The sequence below is a fragment of the Neovison vison genome, chromosome 13 (assembly GCF_020171115.1).
Source record: "Neovison vison isolate M4711 chromosome 13, ASM_NN_V1, whole genome shotgun sequence".
In the NCBI taxonomy this organism is placed as follows: domain Eukaryota; kingdom Metazoa; phylum Chordata; class Mammalia; order Carnivora; family Mustelidae; genus Neogale; species Neogale vison.
The window spans coordinates 32,469,063-32,490,363 of NC_058103.1; the positions used below are offsets into that span (position 1 = coordinate 32,469,063).

At 52.1% G+C, this 21,301-nt stretch overlaps 1 protein-coding gene across 4 annotated transcripts in view; it reads left to right on the top strand.

Annotated features, from left to right (window-relative positions):
• The window catches only part of ACTN1 (actinin alpha 1), a 96,967-nt gene extending 88,530 nt beyond the window's left edge, over positions 1 to 8,437 (top strand). For 2 of the 4 annotated variants that reach the window (XM_044230799.1, XM_044230801.1), the window contains 7 exons: positions 814 to 996; positions 1,282 to 1,416; positions 2,614 to 2,793; positions 3,459 to 3,605; positions 4,589 to 4,669; positions 6,414 to 6,572; positions 8,043 to 8,437. In XM_044230799.1, coding sequence (XP_044086734.1) covers positions 814 to 996; positions 1,282 to 1,416; positions 2,614 to 2,793; positions 3,459 to 3,605; positions 4,589 to 4,669; positions 6,414 to 6,572; positions 8,043 to 8,201 — 1,044 coding nt within the window. In that variant the 3' untranslated portion in view covers positions 8,202 to 8,437. Of the gene's footprint in view, positions 1 to 813; positions 997 to 1,281; positions 1,417 to 2,613; positions 2,794 to 3,458; positions 3,606 to 4,588; positions 4,670 to 5,139; positions 5,206 to 6,413; positions 6,573 to 8,042 lie in introns of all 4 variants that reach the window. The other 2 variants (XM_044230802.1, XM_044230800.1) reach the window with 2 other exon arrangements.
• The last annotated feature ends 12,864 nt before the right edge of the window (positions 8,438 to 21,301 follow it).

Here is a 21,301-nt window from a genome sequence, read left to right on the forward strand (position 1 = left end):
TCTAGAAAATGAAGATGATAGGCCATAAATTCTCCCTCCTACCCTAGAGTCCTCCCCAGAGTGAAGCAGTAGGCCCATGCTATCTCTGCCTATGCAAGCAAAAATATTTATTTAATTAAGATTTTATTTATTTATTTGACAGAGATTACAAGTAGGCAGAGAGGCAGGCAGGGAGGAGGAGGGAGGCAGGCTCCCTGCTGAGCAGAGAACCCGATATGGGGCTTGGTCCCAGGACCCTGAGATCATGACCTGAGCCGAAGGCAGAAGCTTTAACCCACTGAGCCACCCAGACACCCCAAAATATTTATTAATGTGTTCTTCCCCATACCCCTTTTAACACAAAAAGCCATTCTTACTATATACTGTATTTTGAACCCTTATTTTTAACTTAATATTTTGGAGCTCATTGCATAGCAGTAAATAGCTTTCCCATTCTTTTATACAGCTGCAAGGGATTGGTTTTAAGAGATTTTGCAAAGGAAGCCTGGGTTACGGAAGGTCACCTGGGGGAGCAGACCTTGTCTTTGTCCTGACAGTGGGTGGTGTACACTCTAGGGGTAGTTGCTCCTGATTTCACCAGTCCTGAGGACGAAGCTCTTGTTAGATGACTCTGCCTTCACCTCCCCGTGGCCAGCCCCGCCCACCTGGTTCTCAGCCATGAGCATCCTTGGTTGATGCTTCTGTGTCTCCCTGTTGGTGTGGAGCCAGGCTTTCAGTGGCCCTCCTGCCCCCCCCCCACTGTGGGACCCATAGGGCTCCCTTAGTTCATCTTTCCCACATGAGGCACTGTCATTCTACTTCTCTTCCACCCAGGGACTGACCACAGCCCATGAGCAGTTCAAGGCCACCCTCCCTGATGCCGACAAGGAGCGCCTGGCCATCCTGGGTATCCACAACGAGGTGTCCAAGATCGTCCAGACCTACCACGTCAACATGGCGGGCACCAACCCCTACACAACCATCACTCCTCAGGAGATCAATGGCAAATGGGACCACGTGAGTGGAAGGGCTGGGTGGGGCATTGGCTGGTTTTATAAGGGCAGGGATTTTGTCCCCTTTTTTGGTTGACTTTCATTGATGTTCATGGATTTTTTTTTTTTCATTATCACACGGTAAGCACTCAATCTGTCCAGTTAAGGAATGATGGAGTTTCTGGAACTGGTCACTCCTGTTCTATTACTGCCTCACTCCTTCCTTTCATGCTGCCTCCATTTCCTCAGTCTGAAGTATGGGACACGCGGCTGGCCCGTTACCCACGTCCTGTGACTGTCCCCACCCCAGGTGCGGCAGTTGGTGCCACGGAGGGACCAGGCCCTGACGGAGGAGCACGCCCGCCAGCAGCACAATGAGAGGCTACGTAAGCAGTTCGCAGCCCAGGCCAATGTCATCGGGCCCTGGATTCAGACCAAGATGGAGGTGGGTCCCCTCACGGGAGGCAGGGATGGGCTTCCGCCCCTTCCCAGCACTGTCCCGGCCAGTCAGGCTGCCCTCTCTCCTCCTAGGCAGGATTCCGGGAGGAATGCTGGTCCCAAGCCCACGATGGGTCTGTGGCCCTACAGGGGGTATGGAGCCTGTCAGAAAAGGCCAATGGGTTGATCCCGATCTCTGGTTTGGGCGCAAAGACCCACCCAGGGCTGTCACTAAAGAGCCACACGAGAAAGTGCCACAGATGTATCGTTGCTGAATCGCTGATATATCGTTGACTTATTTGGCTGACCAGGTGTCCCTTCCTCTTGAGCAGAGAGGTTTGTCAAAGAGAAGGATCTTTACAGAGAGAGAACTGGGCCTTGGGCAAGTGTGGAGGTTTTTTGCTCAATTATTGGGCCAGATCCTGGGGTGCTGTATGTAGATCAGGAAAGGGGCCCTGTTTGGGTTAGAGCATGGTGTTCCCGTGAGCTCCTTGACGGCAGAAACCATGTCAAGCTCATGGTTGTCTCTCCTGCACCCCAGGCCCACCTGCTTAACCATGCATTGTGCATAGTAGCTGCTCAGGAAATACTTGCTGGGTCGAATTGAGTGCACAGAAAAGGCTTTTACAAACAAGTTTTGTTTCTGTAGATGACGTACAGACAGGAAGGGGGCTGAGGCCTGGCCCGTGGGGCAGGTAGGATTGAGGCAGGCGGAGGCAGGCAGCCTAGGAGCAGAACGGCAGGTGCATGGCCACCAAGGAGCCACGTCAAGGGCTCTGAGGCTGTGGGGAAGCTGGCTCTGTGGGCAGAGAGAGTCCCTGAGTTGGGTGATCGTTGAAAACACAGCTTGGGCGGGGAGTTTGAATGGCAAGCAGAGGAGCGAGCATTTAGGTTAGGAACTGACCTAGCCGCCCCCTTCTGAGCCTGAGAGGCACCCAAGAGACGGGAGGTATGTCATCGAGTGATAGTGCTTTTCATACCCCTTTACGATGCTGTTTCCATACCAAAGTGTGTCCCTGCTGAGTGGGTCTTGTTCTTGCTGGACTGATTATCCCTGATGGGTTCCCTGATAACCGGGGCGGCGGGCGAGGGGAGGTACCAAGGAGAATCATGTGAGGGGCTGACCAATGACCTGGGGGCCCCAGTCCCTACCCCAGGGACAAGAGTGGGACGGTCTGACAAGGGCTTCCTTCCCGGTGAGCAGGAGATCGGGCGGATCTCCATTGAGATGCACGGGACTCTGGAGGACCAGCTCAGCCACCTGCGACAGTATGAGAAGAGCATTGTCAACTACAAGCCCAAGATCGACCAGCTGGAGGGCGACCACCAGCTCATCCAGGAGGCGCTCATCTTCGACAACAAGCACACCAACTACACTATGGAGGTGGGTGGCGCCGGTCTCGCTTCTCCAGGGCGGGAGCCCCAGATCCCCTTCTGTTTCCCACACTCCCGGGCTGGGGCAGGGGGGCAGTTACCCATCTTCCAAGGAAAGGGCTCACCGTAGGAGGACAAGCTCTCGCTTGGGAGTGAGGGCATACTCGCCATTGCTCGCCTCTGGAGCGCTGGGTCTTCGGGCCCTTCTGAATTTCCCAGGGAACTTGTCGAGAATGCAGACTTCAAGCCTTCGGCTCCAGGATTTGATTCACTAGGTCTGGGCAGGGGCAGAGGAGTCTGTGTTTTGAACAGGCCCCTGTGATTCAGCTGCAGGTGGTCTCCAGACACTGGCTTAGACACCTGTTTTCCAAGCAGTGACTGGTTTTGGACCATGAAGGAGAGTGTGTGTGGCTATGGAATGGGATATGCAGGGCCCTCCCTCCTGACCTGACTCAGGCCACCAGTTCTGGTCTCTGCTGCCTCAGGTGGAGGCCACTGCCCTCCTGTGCTTCCCCTTTTATCATCTGGATCCTCTGTCCCAGTGACACTATAAATCTGGCTGGAAGTCTGGATTTGGTGGCTTGGGCCATTTCCACGGTTGGGGGGAGGAGTCGCCGGGAGCAGCCAAGGCCCAGGTCTGGGGCCCCTTCGCTGACAGGCTCCTCATCCCCCCAGCACATCCGTGTGGGCTGGGAGCAGCTCCTTACCACCATCGCCAGGACCATCAACGAGGTGGAGAATCAGATCCTCACCCGAGATGCCAAGGGCATCAGCCAGGAGCAGATGAATGAGTTCCGGGCCTCCTTCAACCACTTTGACCGGGTGAGAGCCCCACTGCCCGCACTTAGAGCAGTCCCCAGCCCCTGCCCCAGGGCCCTGGAAGGCAGTGTGCCCAGGAGGTGGGCAGCCATGCTGGGCCAGTTCCTGGGCAAGGGAGGGAGAGGAGGAGGGAAGCAGGAAGGAAGCGTGCCTTGACTCTGGACCGCACAGCTGGTCTCAGAAAGCCTGTCCTGGTGTGGCTGTGAACGTCCCCACTTTTCTGGACCAAGAGCTCATAACAGTGAGTGGGGAGAGGATCACTGGCCCCCGACACTTGTTCTCCTGCCATGAGGAGTCAGTCCTTGGGAGCGAGGCTACCCTAGCCTCAGGGGCCGGCCTGCTGTCCCCTGTCTGTGGGGACTGTTCCTTGCCTCTGACTCAGGACAGAGGGCAGCAGAGGCCCCCTCCCTATCCCATCCTCCAGCAGCCTTTGGGGGACTCTGGGGGCATCAGCATTGTTCCTCCTGGGTTCTCATCCCAGCTCTGGGACAGGCTGAGCTGTATGTTGGCCATCCCTCCCAGTGCCTTGGGGCTTCTGGGTAGCCAGACGGCTGGGAGCTTGGGGTTCGGTGCTGCCCACCACCCCTGCCTGCTTCCCTGTCCTCCAGCTTCCTGGGTGGGTGAAGCCCTCTTGGAAAGCGGCATCAGGGCCTTGGGGCTGGGGTGGGCTGGGCCCTTCTGGGGGAGCTTCTCACGCTCCTGGCTCACCATGGCCCCCTCTGGCCTGCTTCCCGGAGCCGGGCTGCGTGTGCCAGGGAGAGGGCACCCACTGGGCCTCGTCCGTGTGTCTAACTGTGTGCACTTTTTATTTCCCCTCCTCCCCTGCCCCTTCCACCCTCCACCCTCTCCCTCCGCATGCCTTTGTCCCCATGTCTCCCCACACGCGCCACCCTCCCCCCCCCCCGGGGCATGGCCCACCCCCTCCCCTCACGGCCTCCACCTCCCTGGCACCGCATGGCTCGCTGCCTGGCGCACGGCGGCCCCAGGATCACTCCGGCACGCTGGGTCCCGAGGAGTTCAAAGCCTGCCTCATCAGCTTGGGTTATGATATTGGCAACGACCCCCAGGTACTCGCCTCCTGCATGGAGCACACTCAGGGGTGGCATCCGGGGCGAGAAATAACGCGTTTCTCCTTTCTCTTTTCTCTCTCTGTCTGGATCTCCCTGTCTCCCCTTTCCTGTGGGCCTCGGGGGCTCGTCCTCTCCTGCTGTCCCTGCCTGGCCCGTGTCGGGCTCCTCTTCCAATTGCTCCGACCTCTGACCTCTGCCCTCGGTCGTCTTTTGTGGGAACCTGCCCGGGGCCCATCTTCCTCTCTCCTCATCACTCTCCATCCTGTGGACGGACTGTTGCCTCTCCCTGTTCTCTCTCCTCCCCATGGATGTATCTCCTCCTGTGTTCCTTTTCCCTTCCTAACGCCCCCAATCATACATGTCGACCTCCCCTTCTGGCCATCTGTGCCCTGTCTTCCTGGCCCTGGGCCGGCCTTTTCTCCTCCTGCCTCTGACCCTCCTGTGTCTTGGTGCCACTGGCCCCACAGAAGAAGACAGGCATGATGGACACGGATGATTTCCGCGCCTGCCTTATCTCCATGGGTTACAACATGGTAATGTAAACCCCACCCTCTGTTCTGACGAGGGCCCGCTGTCTGGCCAGGGAAGCCGAGGCCTGGCGAGGGCAGGCTGGAAGCCCTCAGGCTAAGGGCTGCCCTCCCTGGAGGGGCCTCATGATTCTGGTCCGTGGGGAAGATGGAGCCCTGCAGGCTGGGCCCAGCCTCGTGGACTGCGTGTGTCCCAGAGGTCTGGCCCTCTCACCTCGGTCTCTGTGCTGGTGTATTTTTTTGGTACTTCCTGTGGTGGTGGGCTTTTCCTCTCCCATGGTGGCTTGTGGGGCTGGCCCACAAGGCTAGCAAGAAGGACTGGAGGTTTGGACTTCTGGGTAGGGTTTGGCTCAACTTCCTCTTTCAGGAAGCACAGAGATTTCTGCATCTGCCCTGGGGGTGGCTGCAGCCACGCCCACCACCCCTTGGCCTTTATGGCCTCCTCCATGGTATAACCTCACACTTGGGGGGCCTGAGCTGGGCCGCGAGGCAGGTGCCGGGGCTCAGTGCAAAGGGCAGAGCTTGTGGGCTGCCCCAGGCCAGGCCAGGGCACAGGCTTGGGACTCAGGGAACCCAGGAGTAAATCCCAGCTCTGTCATCACCAGCTTGGGGAGCCGGGTGAGGTGAGGGGACCCCTACGGGACTGCGGCCAGGGTTCACCAAAGGAACTTTGTAAGTGTGGCTCCTGGGTCCGACACACAGGAAGTACGGTGTGGTGGGGGGGAGCGCAGGTTGTGGAGCCAGACCATCCAAGTTCAAATCCCAGCTCTGTTACCTGCTGGCTGTGTGACTCTGAGCAAGTCACCAAGCCTGTCTGGGCCTCCGGTTGCTCATCTGGAAACCTGATGGAAGTGATAAGGACCTGCGCCATACAGTGGGGGGGGGGTGGTGAGAAAAGAGGTGAAAGGCATCCAGCCGTCAGCAGAGTGCGGTTCGCAATACACGTCATAGCTGGCAGCCGTTACAGCTGTCGTCAGCCTTGTCATCATGGGCTCCCACGGGAGCCTGGGGGGTGTGGGAAGCCTGAACGGAGTCCTCACTCTTGGGTCTGATGTCCCTGTGATGCCCTTAGGACAGCCCCCAGGGGCCGCTGTGTCCCCCCCTCTAGCAGCCTCAGGCAGCTCTGAGCCCCCAGGGGCGTAGGTCCATTTGAGACATTACCGGCAGCCTGCGGCTGAGAGGCTGACAGGCCTGGGGTTGGTTCTTCTCTCTAGGGAGAGGCAGAATTTGCCCGTATCATGAGCATCGTGGATCCCAACCGCCTGGGTGTAGTGACGTTCCAGGCCTTCATTGACTTTATGTCTCGGGAGACGGCCGACACAGACACAGCAGACCAGGTCATGGCCTCCTTCAAGATCCTGGCTGGGGACAAGGTGGGTCTCCGGTGGCATGGGTGCTGTCTGTGCAGGGTGCCCCTCTCTGGAGGTGGGGGGGTCACTTGCACCCTGTGTCCCCTTCTTCCACTGGGCTTCCCCCTGCTGTCCATCTCCCCCCATTTCTGTAATGTTTGGGGATCAGCTAAGGTGTTCGGGCACAGCGTGAGTCTAAGGGGGTCTCTTTCCAGGGAGCGGGACCCCTTTGCACTCGGGCGGGAGTGATGAGTCATGGAGGCGGGTAGAGTGGGGTGAGGACGTGACCGGATGATGGAAGAGTCGTCTGAGAACTCGGACTTCACCCTGCTATTGAGCTGCACGCAGGCGCAGACCACCATCAGGGAGTGGGAGGGAAGGGTGTGTCTGATTGGTCTACCCTGAGCAGCAGTCAGTTTGGGTTTCCCAATTTCCCAAGTTCCCTGCAGTGCCCTGCCTGGCAGTGGAACAGTGGGAGTGCCAGCAGAAACTGGCAAAGCGGGGATGTCTAGAGGTCAGATTTCCTTTCTGTAAAATTCATAGGACAGGCCTTCTGCCATCCTTCCTTCAGACTGGAAAGATGGAGTTATAAAAAGCCAAAGCCAGAGGGGAGCATCATTTCTGAAATGTCTCAGTCTATAAAAGAGAAAGATTGAGCCAAGAGAAGTTCCTGAAGGTCAGTTCCTAAAGTTTAAGGACATCCTCTTAGAGTCCTGGCACCTGGAGTGGGAATGACCCTTGGAAACCATCTCCTTCAAGTGACTCTGGGTCTCTGAAGTCCAGAAAGGGGCCTGGGTTCCTGGCTTTTGGAGTGACCTAGGGGTGACCCCATTTTCCTCAAAGCTGGTTCGTAGGGGGCTTTGGCAGAGGTAGGGCATGGTGCTGGGGGCCCACCTCATGGGGCCAAGCCTCCGAGTGAGCTGTTCTGGAGGCTAGACTCCCCAGAGAACCAACTTCCCAGGAGACCTGTCACGGGTGCACAGAGACCTGGGCTGGGGACCAGGGGAGGCGCGGGCAGGCCTGCATCTTGCAAACCTGGTGGAGGTAGCTGTCCCCCCCCCGCGGCGATGTCCCGCTTGGATGCTCACTGTATTTGTGGAAATTACATCATCTTCAGAGTGCTTGCTTGAGGGGTTGTGCCTCGCTTGTGTTATCAGAGTCCCTGCGGGTGGCTCCAGCCTGTGATTGCTGCAGACCAGAGTGATACCTGAAATTACAGGTGCAGTTAGCATTTGAGTTAGCTTGGAAACAGGCCGGACTGGTACAGAGATGGCAAACAGGAGATTGAAAATGAACATGTATTTTGTATATGCACACGTGTGTATGTATGCACGTGTTTGCATTATAAACACACGCGTTATATATGGATACGGGATACACCTGTGGATCTGTGCGTGTGCGCACGTCTCTGTATCCAGAAGCAGGAGTAGGGGACGGGGCGGGGCGCTGTCGCCCATAGTGACATCCGGGTCCCCCCGCCGGCTCTCTCCCCAGAACTACATCACGGTGGACGAGCTGCGCCGAGAGCTGCCGCCCGACCAGGCCGAGTACTGCATCGCGCGGATGGCCCCCTACACCGGCCCCGACGCCGTGCCAGGTGCTTTGGACTACATGTCCTTCTCCACGGCGCTGTACGGCGAGAGCGACCTCTAACTTGCCCGCCCAGGCCAGCGCCCTTGCCTTGCCCGCTGTGCGCCCCTGCCCTGCGCCCCCGCTGCCCCCTCTCCCGCCCGGGTGTGGTCTCTGTGCTTTGCCTCCAACCGGGCGAGCTGGGACCCACGTGGCATCGAGCCTCCCTGCCCGCAAAGTGACAGTTTACAAAATTATTTTCTGCAAAAAAGAAAAAAAAAAAGTTATGTTAAAAAAAGTAAAAAAACAAAAAACCAAAAAACCACATATTTTATTATAGAAAAAGTATTTTTTTCTCCACCAGAACTTAAATGGAAAAGAGGAAAAATTAACTGTTTGCACCGAAATGTTTTGTTTTATTGTGACATAGGACAATAACCAAGCACAACGTTCTATTCTATACTTTTTATCAATTTTTTTTTTCTCTCTCTGTATCATCTGCTGTATTCATTTCTCCAATCTCATGTCCACCTTGCTGTGGGAGTGGAGGGGTGGGGGTAGGGGGATATCTTGTCAAAAGGCACATTGGTGCATGTGTGTTTGCTAGCTCACTTGTCCATGAAAATATTTTATGATATTAAAGAAAATCTTTTGAAATGGCTTTTTTTAAAGGAAGAGAATTTCTGTGTCTTGTCTTCTCGTTTTTAAGCCCAGAGGTGTGGTTAACGCACTTTTTTCCTTTGGTTTTAGTATTGCTGATTAAAAATGAACAAGATTGGAGAGTGGGGATGATTTTGATACTACTTGTCACACACCGTATTAAAGCAACAGCGCTGCCGTGACCTCTCTTGGCCTGCTCCTTGCTTACTGTTTTCCAGGAGGGTGTGTGGGGTCAAGGATGATGGGGTCCACCTCTACCCAACCTTAATAGGTTTTTGACCCTGGCACATTCCATCCTCCTATATTTCGCTATGTTTATTTAATTTAAAAAAAAAAAAAGTGGTTTCCTCAGAAGTCTCTTAAATGAGTTGAAGGTAAGGTCATGGATGTGTAAGGAAGGGACTCTGTAATGCTAAGTCCTACCTTTGTTTTCTGTGACATCAGATAGCTCTGTGATACCTGTGTGCCCCTCCCCTCTGTCTATTTTTTCCTATAAGGGAACACACTGAACTGTCTTAAAGAGTCCTTGTGTTTTTCGCTATTCAAAATGTCATCCAGTCAGGGCGCCTGGGTGGCTCAGTCGGTTAAGTGTCTGCCTTTGGCTCGGGTCATGATTCTGGGGTTCTGGGATCAAGCCCCATCTCTGGCTCCCTTGCTCAGCAGGGAGTCTGCTTTTGTGCCCCCCTCTGCCCCTCCCCAACTTGTGCTCGTTCTCTCTCTCAAATAAATAAATAAAATCTTAAAAAAAAAAAAAAAAAAGTCCTGCAAACAGCAGCCTTCCAGCATCACCTGGGAGCTTGCTAGAAATGCAGTCTTGGGCCTTAGCCCAGACTTTCAGAATCTGCATTTTAACAAGCTCCCCAGGGCATCTGTGTGTCCCCCTCTAGCTTCTCCAGTTTTTCCTCCTTACCTGTATCTCCTCCCTGAGGCTGTTTCTTATTTACAGGACAGGGAGAGAAGACTATCGGTGGTAATACCAGTGCAATAGACTGCCATTTCCAAAGTGGGGAGACTGTACTGTAGTTCCTTCAGCCATTAAGTGGCAATAACAGTGCTATTGGAAAGCCAATGCATATCCATAGAGCTCCTAGAATCTTAGAACATTCTAGAATACTCACTGCCCAGGGAAAGAGGCAAGCAGACTGTTTAGAAGGAAGGACATGGGGTAGAGGTTGGCATTTGCTTTGGGGACATTCCTGTTGGATTAACCACTAGCTGGTTAAAAGTCCAGTAAATGCTCACTGTCGGTCTGCCGTGGGTGCAGCCCCGTGGGGGAAGAACATGGAACAAGGCCAGAACCTGGCCTCAGAGGCTCAAAGTTCTTTTAAAGAGGCTAATACACAAGATTCCCTGTCTTATTAGCTATTTACTTGCAAGTCTGAGGGCACAGTGGTAGAGGAATAGAGGAGGGGGAAATTGTTCCAACCGGAAGGTTTCCTAAACCCAAGGTACAAGCACTTGACTATACCACAGTTTCTAGAGGTACGATCAATCGGCCTTTTCACCACTCAGGTTGGAAAAGAATTGTGTGTCATTTGGACGAAAGTATGCTTTTACTGAGTTAGTCCACATCCTTTAAAGAAATGCCCTTACTTGATATTCCCAATATTCAAGTGTGCTTATGTGTGTGCAGATGGCTGTAGTTACTTAAAATTTTCAGTCTGTTAAAGAGGTAAACATTCTAAAATCCGTTTCTGAAGCTGTTTAGGTCATCACACTCATCTTATATGGATAATGTCATTTTTTTCTATAAGAATAAAAACACTCTTGCTTCTAATCATTCACACATGTGACAGTTAACCACTCCCCAAAGAACCCTGTTTAACTCTCCCAAAATAATTAAGTTCCTGTAAATATTTTAAACATACTTACAGATTTTAATAATTATTCCCGGTACCTCGGGCTCCCCACTGAGGCAAATTTAAATTGAGGCCACAAATTCTTGCTCAGCACAAAGCAACTAAAATACTATAAATGGAAATCGAGTCCTCTGGGGCAGCTCAGAGCTGTTTACTGACAGTTCCCTTCTACCTCTAAAATGAAAATCACATCTAATCTCAATTTCACATTCCAGGTAAAAACCCCAAAGCGAATATATGCCAGATTCTCTTAGGACTTCAAGCTCCTTAAATTAATCCACAGGTTTTCATGAGTATAAAACCTCTGAATCTTCATGCCAAGAGTTGGCTCTATTTCATCCTTCTATTTCTCTCTACCTAGGAGATCTCAAGTTCCCCTGGCGTTCGTTGCTGGGTTTTCAGGTTGAGAATTGTGACATGTGTCACATGGGGAGTCTGAAGCAGGACACAAGATGAGGCGTTCACCCACTTCCGGGTTTTCCCCAAGGCCCTGGGGATCTCAGGGCATCGATTCTAGAGTCGGGTGTTTGCTGGGTCACCAGGGCCCCTGAGCCCAGGCCCCTCCTCGGGCACTTCTTCTGCAGCCTGTCGCCTTACTCCCTTGATGGTCTTTTGTGTCTCACTGTTGGCCACTTTTCGTCATAAACCATTCCAGCTTACTCTGAATGATTGGGTGCATGGAATTATCTACCCCGACGAAGGTTGATCCTGCGTCGGTGGGATGAACACATTGCAACTTTCCTGCCGAGGTAGGGCATGGATTTCTTCTGTGTTTTTATCTGCCTCTGCCGCATACCTTCGGAGGGATTTTGTTGACAGCCTGATAAAGGCCAGTCCGTAAATACAGCTGCTCTTTCTCTGGCCTGTCAGGCCTTCCATAAAATCCTGCGAACATTCCAAATCCCAGGCCTGTCTCAGGAATCTGCTGTGTCCTGTCACTGGGCCAACTCAGAACAGTCCCCTGGATACAAGACTGATGCCCGAAGGGTGCAGTCAGTAGAGTGAGCAAGTTACCAGAACTGAGAACAAATAAGGTTTCTTTAGGTTGTAAGGAGCTTAGAGGCTTTGTGGGTTCTTTGGCCTGTGCCAAAGGGTAGGGCTGCTGGGCATGGATGGTGTTGAAGGGTGGGGTGGGGCATGCCTCTGGTCACCTCCCCTATACCCAGCCCTAGACAAGTCTGCCTTCCTGTCACCAAGGGAAGAAATACAACCTCTTTCGACATCAGTGCCTTTCAGAGGAGACATATGGGCTCGGGTGGGCCCTGCTACTTCCCAGCTGGGCGCATAACCTCCCCACATGTGGCTCAGTCATTAAGCATCTGCCTTCCGCTCAGGTCTTGGTCCCAGGGTTCTGGGATCGAGCCCCGCATCGGGCTCCCTGCTCAGCAGAGAGCCTGTTTCTCCTTCCCCTGCTTACTGCTCCCCCTTTTGGTGTTCCCTCTCCCTGTTTTTTTCTCTCTGTCAAAGAAATAAAATCTTTAACCACCCCCCCCACCACGTGGTGTCAACAATGCTGCTTTCTGTTTGAGGTGGTCAGTGGTAGGCATTTAATTGGTGACAGTAGGTATTAACACAGTTGTTTGTTTGTTTGTTTGTTTGTTTTTTAATTATCTGTGCTTTGTTAAGCTATTTTAAATATTCTTAAGGCAAAAAGGCCCGGCCCTAGAAAAATCCTAGTAAGGGGAGACCTCTTCCAGTCTTAGAGCTCCGCGGTGGGCTGAATCGTGGCCCTGGTCCCTGGAGCCTGTGATGACGTCTTTTGCATGGCAGATGGGACTTTGCAGAGGCAATTAAGGGTCTGGAGATGGGAAGATTTATGCTGGATGGTCTGGGTGGGACTCTAGAAAGAGTAGGCCAGAGTGTCCAAGTCAGAGAAGGAGAAAGGATGGAGGCAGAGGCTGGAGCGCTGTTGGGCCATAAGCCGAGGCCTGTGGACGGCCTGTAGGAGTTAGAACCGGCAGGGGAATGGATTCTCCCCTAGAACCTCCCAAAGAAATGCAGGCCTGCTACTGACTCTGGCTTTCTGAACTCCAAAACCATAGGCTTAAGGCATACCCTGTTCTATGGCACCTCGCAGATAATGTGTTGCTTACAGGTTGAAGCTTTGTGGCCACCCTGAGTTGAGTAAGTCTTGGTGCCATTTTTCCAACATTTGCTCATTTTATGTCTCTGTGTCAATAAAGCATTTTAAAATTAAGGCATGTGCGTCGTTTTTTTTTTGGACATAATGTTATCGCACACATACTAGGCCACGGTGTAGTGCAAACACCATTTTTTTGTGCAGTGGGGGACCAGACATTTCAGCTGGCTGGCTTTATTGTGATGTTTGCTCTGTTGTGGTCCGGATCTAGAATGGAACCTGGAGGAGCTCTGAGCTAGACACAGATAATAAATCTGTGTTGTTTTAAGTCACTATGTGTGTGGTTGTTTGTTACAGCAGCAGTAGGAAACTAATTCATGCTCTGTTGTCCAGGTCTTTGGGAAGCCTGACTGCCTCCCTGATGTCAGTGGCCTGGGTTAGAGGCTTGAGGCTCTAGAGAAACCACTCCAGGCTCAAAGGCCGGAGTTGGCGATGTTGGTGCTTGGGGGGTGGCCACAGCCGTTGGACCAGACCCCCTAACCCTAAACACAGTAGCCCACAGAGGAGGGAGATGGAAGCCATACCCAAAAGGGCCAGAATGGCTGGGCCCAGCAGGAGGTGGGGGAGCTGGATGGCGGCACGGGGCTGAGGGCTGCAAGCAGGACACAGTCTGGACAGTAAGTTGTTGGAAAAGATCAGGAGTTGAGGTTTTTGTTTCGTTTTCAGTTGTCTTGGATCAGATCTAATGGAGCTGTCCCCTTGTCCTTCCCAGAATTTTCTGGGAGCCCTCTCAGGCTCTACTCACTGCAAAAATTCTTTTTAGTTCCAAATTTGGGCCCAATGGGGAAAGCAGCATTTCAGGAAGAGAGAAGGAGCCATTACAAGGTAAGAGCATGGGGAGTGCCAAGGGAGGGGTGAGAGATTTCCAGGGAAGCTTAAATGGGCCTCCATGGCGGGCGAACGGTGGGATGAAGGACAAGAATGTGGAATGTTAGTGTGGAATGTTGAGGTTACGGAGTCCAACCTTGCCATTTGACAGAGGAGAAGATTACAGCCAGAGAGCAATGCCTTGCTTGAGGTCACAGAGGTAGGTTGAGGCAGAGCTGCGGGAGTACCCGGATAAAGTCCCCCAGAGGTATGGAACATGGTGGCTTTAGCCAGGGCAATGGGATTTGCTCTCTGCTTTCAGCCTGGCCTGTGTGCTCCCCGGGAATAGAGGGTGCGGCCCCACTCAGGCCACCTGGACTTGGACTGGGTGTGACAGGACTCTTCCTTGCCAGCGACACACAGCCTCTGCCTCCCCACAAAACTCTCATAAGGAGTGGGCTCTCCAGAGGTGGATGCTGGCCAGCCAACAAACAGGACATGCTCCACGAAAGTGGGAAGGAATGGATTCCCGGCCCTGATTAGGGGCTGCGGCTGGAGGCCAGGGGAATTGGGGCTGGGACGATGGGTGGCCAGCATCCGAGTCAGAGGCAGCTGCTGTCACTGTCCTACTCGTACCCAGTCAACTTTCACCTCGAGCTCTTGCATCTCTGTGCCTGGGGACTTTGCTCCCAGAGCCACCAAGCGCCACCCTGGCTGAGGACGAGGACAAGGCGGGCTACCAGGAAGAAGCTTCCAGGAAGAAGGTGTACCGGCTCCCTTCCCCTCGGATGGCATTATTCCGAGTCTCGGGTTTTGCAGTTTCACAGTGTTGTCCCAACAGGAGTCAGTCCAGCTGCCCACTGAGCCTACAGCACAAACAGCCACTGAGAGACTGCTTTGGGGCTAAGCCAAATGAACACACAGCCCATTCTCAGGGACATGTCTGAGAGCAACTTGACCTGAGAGCTTGACCCTTGAGATGCACTCCAAGGGAGTCTCACACTCAGTCCAAACACTGTCCTAGAACACTGGGACCTGCTGGTCGGAGAACCTATCCCTGCTGCCAGGTTGAGAAGGAAACATCAAGTGTGCAGGGAGGGAGCTGTCTCCTTTCTCTAGGCTGCACCCCGCGTGTTCCTCACGTGAATCTGGTGGCTGGAGGCCGGGGTTGGGGGTGGATAGGGAGCCTGCTGTGGGCTTGCAGAGAAGAGGGGAAATCTGGTGTCAGGATGATGGGCACTCAGAAAACTGTCCCTGGGCGCTTGCCGGAGACCCCAGGTTTAGGAGCAAAATTCCCATTTTATAATTCAAGACAATGGGAAAACAGTTCTTTCTGCAAAACTTTTCTTTATAGGTTATATATAGGGCACATCTGTCCACTAAGCGCTGCCTGGAGGAGGGTGGGCATTCGGTAAAACAACGTACCCAGAGTCCAGTAAGCCCCCATTAGGGCCTCCACCTTCCTCTGCACACTACTACCTGAAAATGCCATTTGGGAAAGCAGGTCTTAACATGAGCTGGGTCGATGTTGCCCTCCAGTGGCCAAGTGTGTCCTTACAGCGCATGGCAGATGGAGAGCTGTAGGGAGGAAAACCAAAGCGCTCACGGGGACATCCTCTCCTGCTTCCATTAGCTCAGCTACCAACAACGGGTCTCCACTGGGTGATTTCTGGGATGGGGAGGGCCCTTGATTTGTGCCACAGAGGGATGGCAGAAGCAACGGTGCACACTTAGGAGGGGAAAAACAATGGCTAACATTTCTTGAGCCCTTAACTTTGCTCAAGCCCAAATCTTAAGTCATTTACATGCATTTAATCTGTGAAGACACAGATTATTATTATCCCTTTAAAAACCAGGACACCGGGGCACCTGGGTGGCTCCATCGGTTGAGCGTCTGCCTTCAGCTCAGGTCATGATCTCAGGGTCCTGGGATTGAGCCCCACATCGGGCTCCCTGCTCAGCGGGGAGCCTGCTTCTCCCTCTCCCTCTGTTCCACTTCCGTGCTTGTGCTCTTTCTCCCTCTCCATGTCAAATAAATAAATAAATAAATATGTGAGAAAATAAAGATAAAAACCAGGAAACCAAGTCACAGAAATCTTAGGTTAGTGGCAGAACTGGGATATCAGTGCAGGTCCCTCTGATCCCAGAAGTAGAAGCGGGGTTTCATTCAACCTGCTAGTGGTTCTTAGACTCTGCTGTGTTCAAGAATTGTTTGGGAAGTTTGTCAAAGATGCAGAGTTCGGGGCTCCCTCTCTTGAGAATATGATTGAGTAGGGCCTGAGAGGGGCAAAGACAACTGGGAATCTGTCCTTAGAACGTTCTGGGTAGAATTCAGTAAGTAAGCCAAGAAGGTTCATGGGGCGCACTTTGGGAAGCACCAAAGGAAAATCCCATCATTGCCAGGAGGATGATTTTGTCTGGACACAAGAAAGAACTTTTTTTTCCGCCCCCTAAGATTTTATTTATTTATTTGAGAGAGAATGAGCGGGGGTCGGGGGCGGCGCTGGGTTGGCAGAAGGAAAGGGAGAAGTAGACTCCCCACTGAGCAGGGAGCCCAATGAGCGACTTGATCCCAGGACCCCGAGATCATAACCTGAGCTTAAGGAAGATGCTTAAGTGACTGAGCCACCCAGGCGCCCCAAGAAGAAATTTCTAGTCCTATACGCAGATTGAATTCATGTCTGCTTGCCAAGCATTTTGATAGGTGCTCTTACGGACACAGTCTCAGTCCCCCTCCTTGGTAACTCTGGGAGCTCAGTGTCCCCAGTGTGCCGATGACAATGCCTCTGAGAGAGCGACCCCTCCCTTCCTGGCTTTCTTCTACTCGGAGGTTCCTTTCGTTCAGCATCCCACTCTGGGTTTGCAGTGGGACTCCCATGATGCCCTCCAAAATAGGCCACTTCCGCACAGGGATTGTTTTGAACTGAAGGTGATTGAGAAGCAGATACAAGAAAGGCTCCCTGTCCTCCTATTGGCTGGAAAGCAGGACCCGCAATTGGGAAAGGGTCCCCTTCTCCCCTCCCTACTGGAAAAGACGGGAGTTGGTCACCAGAGAGAACTCTCTCTGCCCACAGTGGCCCCAGAGGAGCCTACATAACAAACCTTGCTAAAAACTAGCCCCTCCTTACCATTCATTTCCGCATTTGCCTTCCCACAGTTTGCTGCCCTAGAAACTCAAAGTCTTTTCTCTTTGTCTTATTGCTTCCCTAAAAATGTATTGTTCTGTCGAGATGCTATTTAAGCTCAAGTTCTAACCACCCTTTTTTTTTTAAGTTAATACAATTCTTTTTTAAACATTTATTTAAATCAAGAGAGCAAGAGAGCACAAGCAGGGGGAGCAGCAGAGGGAGAGGCAGAAGCAGGCTCCTCGCTGAGCAGGGATACCCCCCCAACCCCCCAATCTCTCCCTCCCCCCCCCCCCCCCCCCCCGGCCATGTGGCACTCCATCCCAGGACCCTGGGGTCACGACCTGAGCTGAAGGCAGACGCTTAACCCACTGAGCCACCCAGGTGCCCTCTAACCACCCTTCTAAGTTACCCAGCTCAGCGCTTCTGGCGTCTGTGGGAGGAACGTGTTAATAAACTTCTATTTTTCTCTTGTTGATCTTTTTTTCATTCAAACTCCAATCTTTATCATTGACTTACATTTACTTCCTTTGGTACTTCAAAGTGAAGGATAACTTGGTATGTTAAAAAGTATATGAAGATTAAAAATTATCTCAATTATCTACCTTTCAAAGCAGTAAGTGAATTCCCTCTGTTTTGAGGTTTTCCTCTAAAGTATAATGATCATTATTTCAGATTTATAATTTTCACAGAGAAATATGGCTTGAATCAATAATCATCCATCTGACTGATGGAAGATCTAGCATTTAAAATAGACAGGGAGGTGTACCTGGGTGGCTCAGTGGGTTAAGCCTCTGCCTTTGGCTCAGGTCATGATCTCAGGGTCCTGGGATCGAGCCCCACATCGGGCTCTCTGCTCAGAAGGGAGCCTACTTCCGTCTCTCTCTCTCTCTGCCTGCCTCTCTGGCGACTTGTGATCTCTCTCTCTCTTTGTCAAATAAATAAATAAATAAAATCTTTAAAAAAATAAAATAAAATAGACAGGGGTGCCTGGGAGGCTGAAGTCGGTTAACTGTCTGATATTGGCTTAGGTCTTGATCTCAGGGGCGTGAGCTTAAGCCCTATGTTGGACTCCACACTGGGCATAGAGCCTGCATAGATAGATAGATAGATAGATAGCTGAGAATGGACAAATAACCTGAGTCATTCCAGAAGACCTATCACTTGTTAACCTTGCTTTTTCAAATTCGTGAAGTATTTATTCATTTTTTTTTTTTTGAGACTCAGAGTCCAAATACCTATGGAAACAAAACTCAGAGGAAAATTTTTGTTCTAACATTACATTTGCTATTATAGAAATGCATCTATAGAAAGTGGAAAATACTTCTGAAATCTGTCTTTTGTTAGTCTAATTTACAGTGCCCCAGTCAATGAACCTGAGATGGGTAGAGGAAAAAAAGGTTTCCTTTCCTTCCCCGGACACCCCCGTGGAAATTAAGCACCTTGAGGTTGCTGGGGACATTTGCATTGTCTGGCAAGGGGCCCAGATAAGTGTAGGTAGTTATATTGTTGAGCGGAAATGCCCCAGCTGCCGGGAGCAGGCGTGAGGAGGCTTTGCCAGGCCTATGGAGCAGCCGTCCCAGGTGTGAGGTGTTGAGGGTTGGGCATCAGTCCTGGGATCTGGGGGAGTGGGCGGGAGATGTGAGCTGCAACGGGCCATTTGGAAGCCAAGTCCCAGTCATCGTGGGGCTGCTGTTCATGGGAGGCCACAGAGCGCTATCAGAGCGGGACACACTGTCTGCAAGGGACAGGTCCTGTGCAGGAAGCTGAGGAACCAGAGCAGCCGGCTGGGAGGAGGGAAGCTAGCTGGCTCGAAACTGGGCATCCCAGCCCTGCGGTTCCTTGTGGTCATCTTCCAAATAAACCACTTGTTCTTAAATCCCCGACTGAGGGTCTGTTTTAGGCAATACTCAGACCAAGCCGGTGCCCCTCCACCCGGGGCCCAGAGCCCCTGTCATGCTGCTGCTTCGTTGACAAGCTAGACCCCGAGGAATATCCAGCAAATAGGAAAAACTCTGGTTTGCAGAGTTTGCTGATTTCTGGGGTGTGAGTGCTCCCACCGGGGCTGACTTCCATCCACCAAGTTGATGTCCTGCCCATGAGGTAGAGAAGAAGTTGCCTGGGCTCTGCACAGCCCCGTTTCTGGAACACCCACTGCACGCAGGTGTGTGTGTCTGCTCCTGCTCCAGGTCCCTCTGTGGTGGCCTGTCATCTCAGCCCTCAGCAGTGTCCACTCCAACCTGGGTATGAATATTTGTTGAGCTGATGAGAGTAGCCAAGTCACAGTGGTAGGAGAGTTGAGGTCGGCGAAGAAGGTCGTGTCAGGGCAGAGGGGAAGGGACCCATGGGCTTGGGAGAGCCACGGGCTGCCTGGAGGTAGTCTTTTGGCTGAGACCTGAGTCCCCGAGCATAAATTTCAAATCCACCAGGACTGTTAGGGAGAAACTGAACACCCAGCGGTCAGCAAGAATAAAGCCCAATGGAGGGTGGGTAAGGGGCATGTGGGGGAATGTCAAGCCTTTGGGAAGCAGGTGGCTGCAGCATAGAAAAGGAGAAAGGAGAAGTGTCCCTCAGTCTCTGGAGGACAGCGACCCTGGTTTGATCTGCTACCCCACTGGCCCTCCTTAAGCCCCCAGGCTGGAAGCGAGGCAGGCCGGCCAGTGGCCCCACCAGCTAATTTTGAACCTGGGAGCCCCAACTTGGCCATCCTGCTGGTCAGTTCCAGTCTAACAAGAGAAATTGCAATTTGTGTCTTTCTCCAAACTGCCACCTTTGGGAGCTTCTGCAGCCTCTTTCCCCAGGGCCTTCGGGGAGCAAGCTGGGTCAGTAAAGACCCAGTGGGCTGGGAAGGCAACAGGGAACCCACAATGAGAGTCTAGGAGGACGGGAGGTAGAGATAGGCCAGAGAGGTCAAGTTCATTGAACAGCTGCAGCACCAGGTGAGCTGGGAGCCATGAACCAGGCCTTCTAGAAGCTTCTGAGCTTGGAGCTGAATATTAAGTATTCAAATAGAGCAGATGAGAATGATCTACTTATCCTGGAGAATTAGCCAGAGCCTGAGGACAGAAATGACAAACTGGCTTTGATCTTGTCCCCCCTTTATCTAGAAGGCATGAGACTCGGACAACCTATGGGGGAGAATAGGGGCAAGCAAACCTGGGTTTGAATCAATCCTGCTTTGGCTGTTTACTAGCTTGGTGACCTGGGGAAGGCTATTTACCTTGGGTCTCATTCCTCATCTGCGAGCTCAGGCTCCCGGGGTTGTGTAATCATGAATGCTAGCTGACCGACGTGGTGCCAGCAATAATTAGTGTACAATAAATAATACTGGATTTCGTCGACTCTAATCTGTTGTCAATTTTTTATTTCTCAGTTTATGGAGATATTGTTGAATATTTTAAGAGGCATCTTTTGGGGGAGAATGCTTTTACCACATGTACCTTTTTTTTTTTTTTAAGATTTTATTTATTTATTTGACAGAGAGAGAGATCTCAAGTAGGCAGAGAGGCAGACAGAGAGAGAGGGGGAAGCTGACTCCCTGCTGAGCAGAGAGCCCGATGCGGGGCTCGATCCCAGGACCCTGAGATTATGACCTGAGCTGAAGGCAGAGGCTTTAACCCACTGATCCTCCCAGGCACCCCTTACCATGTGTATCTTGTACACTTTATCTCAGCATTTTATTTGTCAGTACTACCTCATTTAAAAAATAAAATCATCTTTATTTTATGCTCTTCTAAGAAAGAAAGCCAAGTGGCCATGTTAACTGATCTGCCGTCAATGGTAAGACCATCCAGATTTCAGAGATAATAAAATGTGAAAAAAATGCACATCTTAGCACTGATGACATGCTGTAGTTCTTTTTTTCTTCTCATTTGTGGTTTTTATGCTTCGGGCGTTTCTGCCTCTGGAATATTGTAGAATGTTATAACCCCTCCCTGAGCACCCAGCCCCTGACTGGGCTGAAGGCGTGGTTTCTGAACCTCTTGCCCTCTCTTTCCCTTGCATAGGCTGCTGCCCTCCCACTGCTGGTGCTTGGGGGCTGGGGTATGTGTGTTCTTTCAGTTTCAAGGGAAAGGAAGTCAGGGTCTACAGTGGCTCAGACTGTGTCCTGGACTTTCTGTCCTCCAGGGGCTATGAATGTGGGCCCACATGGGTCTCCTATCTTTTGGGAGGCTGACAAGCCTCTCTGATTTCTCCCAGCTAAGGCACGCAGAAGGACACAGTGAAACATGCTTATGCTCCCTTGGTCTGTAGCACTCCAGGGACTGGCCTCTGAGGCTGGTGTCACGCAGGCCCTTGTCCCTTCAGTTCTCTGTCCTGTCCGATGTTTTCTTTTAATGCCCAACTCAATGACTTGACTTTCCTTTTGTCACACTTTTAAGGTAAGGCTGATGGCAGTGAAGCAAAAATTTGTTTCCAAAACTTTTTTGTTGTTGTTTTGAGATATCTTGGTTAAATCGTTGGTAGTTTTGTCTTATTCTTTTGTATGAAAGTTAAATCTGCACACCAAAACCTACTGACCCATTCACGGAGCTCCTCCTCAGTGACCTCTGAAACCCTAACCCTGAACTCGGTTTACTCTGGGTAGTTGGA